At 30.4% G+C, this 4,592-nt stretch overlaps 1 protein-coding gene across 2 annotated transcripts in view; it reads right to left on the bottom strand.

Annotated features, from left to right (window-relative positions):
- LOC100166807 (O-acyltransferase like protein) overlaps window positions 1–4,592 on the bottom strand; it is a 32,119-nt gene that overhangs the window by 5,304 nt on the left and 22,223 nt on the right. The window contains exons 9-12 of one of the 2 annotated variants that reach the window (XM_016806229.2): window positions 4,014–4,155; window positions 3,750–3,939; window positions 2,367–2,509; window positions 258–367 (exon numbers count right to left, since the gene is read on the bottom strand). In XM_016806229.2, the coding sequence (XP_016661718.1) occupies window positions 258–367; window positions 2,367–2,509; window positions 3,750–3,939; window positions 4,014–4,155 (585 nt within the window). Of the gene's footprint in view, window positions 1–256; window positions 368–2,366; window positions 2,510–3,749; window positions 3,940–4,013; window positions 4,156–4,592 lie in introns of those variants that run through there. The other variant, XM_016806230.2, reaches the window with a different exon arrangement.

Genomic DNA, 4,592 nt, shown 5'->3' on the forward strand with positions numbered 1-4,592 from the left:
TTCCAAAGTACGTTTTATTACGATTGCATGATTGTTATTAATTGTTAATGTGTGAAAAAGTCATTCGGTATATAAATGTGTTTTGGATCGTGGGAAGTTTGGTAAGTTTCAAAAAGGAACCCTGTGGAAATAAGTTGGTGACCTCTGGTATAGACTATTATAGGTACTAATATTATAGGTACTAAGGAAAAATGTTGTTTTACAAAACCAAAATATTAATTTCCACGTATTAAAATAACAATTAAGTAATAACTTACCCTCGCCCGAACATTTGTCTAGTCAAATTTCCAAACGGTGCTTCTACGACTAAGTGTAATGCTAAGGCCATTAAATAAGTTTTAAATGTATCGTATATCCAAGCATCCAACTGAAAACAGACGAATTGAAACAATATGATAGTCGTATATATAAACAATCTTTTTTTAATGTGTTACGTATCTACGTATCAATTAATTATGTATCAACTATGTACAGCATATCGCACGTTTTTAACAGTATTTAACGATGTAACTAATAAGTCAATTAGTATATTATAACACACGGAAAAGCATAGCATAAAACAATTAAACTATAAAAGTGTCGTCACACGTATCTCCTCAGGAAAGTCAACACTCATACGAAGGATACGAGTCGACCAGCATACCAAGTACGAGACCCGGACTCTGTCTCATGACCGAATTTGGTCACTACAACGACCACCCACTCCAAAGTAGTGATGGGCACTATCGAGTTGAAACTATCGAACTATCCGGTTGTTTTAAACTATATAATTATTCGATTATTTTATAAACTATCGAATTCGGCCGATAATATCGAAAAATCACTCAATTGTTTTTTTTAACTCAATAGTCAAAACTAGTTAGTTCCAGACGTCCAGATGTGTATTACTACTTACTACAGTTACTACCCCCCCTCCCCTTGACATTTTCCCTCATAATAAATATATTGTTTATAGTGTTCGGGACTGCTTACAAGTTATAAATTTGTCTTATGAAATGGCGAAATTGAATACAAAGTTTGAATTTGCATATTTGTTTATTTTTTAACTTAAATGTACATACAATTGTCGTGAAAAATTATATATTTTGGATAACATTGAAAAATATCTTAAAAAATATTATGTTTGGTTAGGTACAATTGGTGATAATTTTGAGATATGGGGAGGCCGAAGCCTTTTATAATACCATACTATTATAAAATTGAATAAGCTTAAAAAAATTAAGTTAATGTTTGGGAGGGGCGGAGGGCTGTTAAAGTTGTTGGTGGAGCTTGGCTGCAGTTGGCCCTATGTTCGCATATGTAAGATTTCATAAGTCTCTTTGTGACAAAACTGTGTTTAAACTATAATTGACATCTAGATTGTAGATTGTACGAAGAAATTAACATCAGTAGATATAGGTACGTGTTCGTTTATCAAGGTATTCACATATCACGTTATTCGTTATTACTTATTTATTAACCTAGTACCTATTGTATGCCAGTATTTTTGAAAATAAAGTTGTTATTTATTTAATTATCAGGTTTATATACTTACTTATTTTTTAGTTTTTTATTATCAAAATTGCAATATTATGTCTTATGATTTTTCAAAAATAATATAAACATGTTGCGACATAGTATATATATTTAAGCATATTTTGAGAATTTCGACTGCATATTTCGATAATTTTTAGTGCAACAAGTCAAGTCCTGAACCCTAAATTTATTTATATACGAAAACTGTAAAAACTTGGTTTTAATCTATACTTTTAACACCCCCCATTTGATAATCCTGGCTACGCCACTGATTTACTACCGAATGAAAACTATCGGTAGATAAAACTAGTTGGTGCAAGACATGTGCGACTACCGAAAGAAAACTATCAAGTGTAATACTCGATAATTTTTGAAAAAAGTCGATGGTTAATAATATCTAATCAGTCGAAAAATCACTCGGTTGTTTTTTAAACTATCGAATGACAATCGATTGTAGAAACTATTTGGTAGTGCTCATCACTACTCCAAAGGACTCGATCATATATATACGAGCCCATGACAAGAGCTCGTTAGACGGTTATATAGTATAGAATGAACTAACGGTTAGACGGTTAGGGACACACAAGACACTTAGAGGCAGGTTTTAACACCACTCACTGTCCTATATTTTATATCAGAGTCATAATACTACTCTTTTCTTAACCATAGATTATAATATTGTAATTTTGTACTTTGTTAATAAACACTCAATCATAACCTAGTACATCAAGTATTAATTTCTACGTTGATGTATATATCGACGTCAGTTGGGACGTAACAAATGGAAGACAATGCAAATTATTAAGTGACTTTATAATATTTTTTATTTGATTTTCCATCTTTTATCTTACCAACGATTTTGCTGATAAATAATTGGGCAGTCTTTGAGAACTCTGAGACATCATCATAACGATTAGGTTCACTAAGAAAACGGAGTATGAAAGTCTCCCCATGGGTACAATAAATCTGTTATCAAAAACTTTTGATAAAAGACCTGTAGGCAATAAAAAAAGATTAAAACTCGTGTTGCATAATTTCAATACTATACGTTTATGATATAGTTTATAATATTAAAATGTGATTTCCAAATTTTCCAGGAGGTATTGTTACAATAACAATAATAATGTGATGATATCAAGCCTGGGCTTAAACAAGTTAAAAATTTAAAGTTATTTACCTTTTTTAAATTTAATTTTCATTAAATTTTTTTTTTAACATTTAATTGAATATATACGATCTGTAATATTTACATGAGTATATGGGAGTATATGGGATGGAATACGATTGGCTTTGATAGCAATTCATTAACTTAATTTATTTTTATTGATATCAATTTAATGAATAATAGTTATTTTTAATCAGATCCAAGTTACATTAATTTATAAATAATTAAATAATAAATATAATACAATTATTATTAATGATCTATATTGCATAAACATTTACTTTTCATTATTTTAAACCATTTTACTGACTATTTAAATAAAAAATAAAATACTTAACAAAAGTTAATAAGTTAATTGTAATTTTTCATATAATTTTTAACTTAACTCAGTTAAAATTAAAATTAGAATAACTATTAACTTTTTCAAATGTTTTTTATCTACTTAACTTAACTCAATTAAAAATTAACATTAACTTGCCCAGGCTTGGATGATATCATTGGTATCTAAAAAACACAAAACATTATTGCTGTAAGTATGAAAACGAAATTTGGTTTGGAGTTTCGGACACATACATTTATCCTTAATTCTTAAACGTCCCCTATTAACATTTTGATTTCGTTGAATTTGTTACCAAAGCAACCAAAAGTTAGCGACTGCATTTAATATTTTAATTATAATAATAAATAATATGGTACTATCTTAACGGGTGTAAAAGGATAAATTAATTGGGAGGACGCCACATCCGCATGTGTTGACGTGTTGTTACCGTCTTACAAACGCGTACCTAACATACCAAATGGCAAATTTACACTCAGAAAATCACGTTTTATGTCGTTAGCTTAAAAATTAGAGTGAATCGTAAAAAAACTTCCAACAAAACACATATAATTTTCTTAACATCAAGTTTCATAATAGGTCAATTCACTCTAATTTTTCAGCTAACGACATAAAACCTGAATTTCTGAGCGTAAATTTGGTATGTCACGCGTTTGTAAGACGGAGACAACACATGCGGGTGTGGCGTCCTCTTAATAACATAATATTCCATGTGACTAAAATTCAAATTACCGTAACCAGTTGTGTAATAACAAAAAGAGACCCACACACATATTGCCGTCCATGTCCAATGTCTGAATGTCGAATATAGAGCTTGTTCTAATGGATAATAAGGTCTATGTCTAGCATAAAATATAGCACCGTAAAACTGTACCCACAAACTGATCACAGTTACAACAAACGTCCCTCCATAGACGGTAATCTAAAACATAAAATCGCAGTCCATATGTTTAAATTCATAAACGAATAATAGATATGTCTGTACTCGATATTTACCGCAGAAAATTTTATTTTTTTCTCTTTCAATTTATTAATAATCAAGCTCATTGCCACCCCAACAAAAAAAGGCGCGGCTCGCAAGTGACTTGCTCTGTAAGACTCATTAAACGTTGTAGAAGTTCTAGGGTTTTCTAAAAATCTGAAATTATTTAGATTTAGATTTAATAGGCACAGGTTTAATTCTATAGAATATAATTTAGTAGAATAGTTCAACGGTTCAATATAGTTGGTTTCTGTGTCATTGAAATGTCTAAATATTAATAAGTAATAACACAGACAATAGTAAGACTTCTAGTGTTCAACAAACCGCATTACAAATGAATGATGTTTTCGTTCTTGATAACACGGCCGTACATACAGTGCAACATGAAAGAACACGGCTGCTTCTATCTACAGTCGTGCTTGAGAATATACTTATTAAATTTAAAATATTACAGTACTTTTGAATCACACAAATTAACATAAATAATTAAATGCATAATATTTACTAAATACGAAGTAACATACACTATAATAATAAGCACATATCACGTACGTTGCGCCAGCCCCCCCCCCCCCCCCCCAAAGGAAAATCTA

The sequence above is a fragment of the Acyrthosiphon pisum genome, chromosome A1, assembly GCF_005508785.2.
Source record: "Acyrthosiphon pisum isolate AL4f chromosome A1, pea_aphid_22Mar2018_4r6ur, whole genome shotgun sequence".
Taxonomy (NCBI): domain Eukaryota; kingdom Metazoa; phylum Arthropoda; class Insecta; order Hemiptera; family Aphididae; genus Acyrthosiphon; species Acyrthosiphon pisum.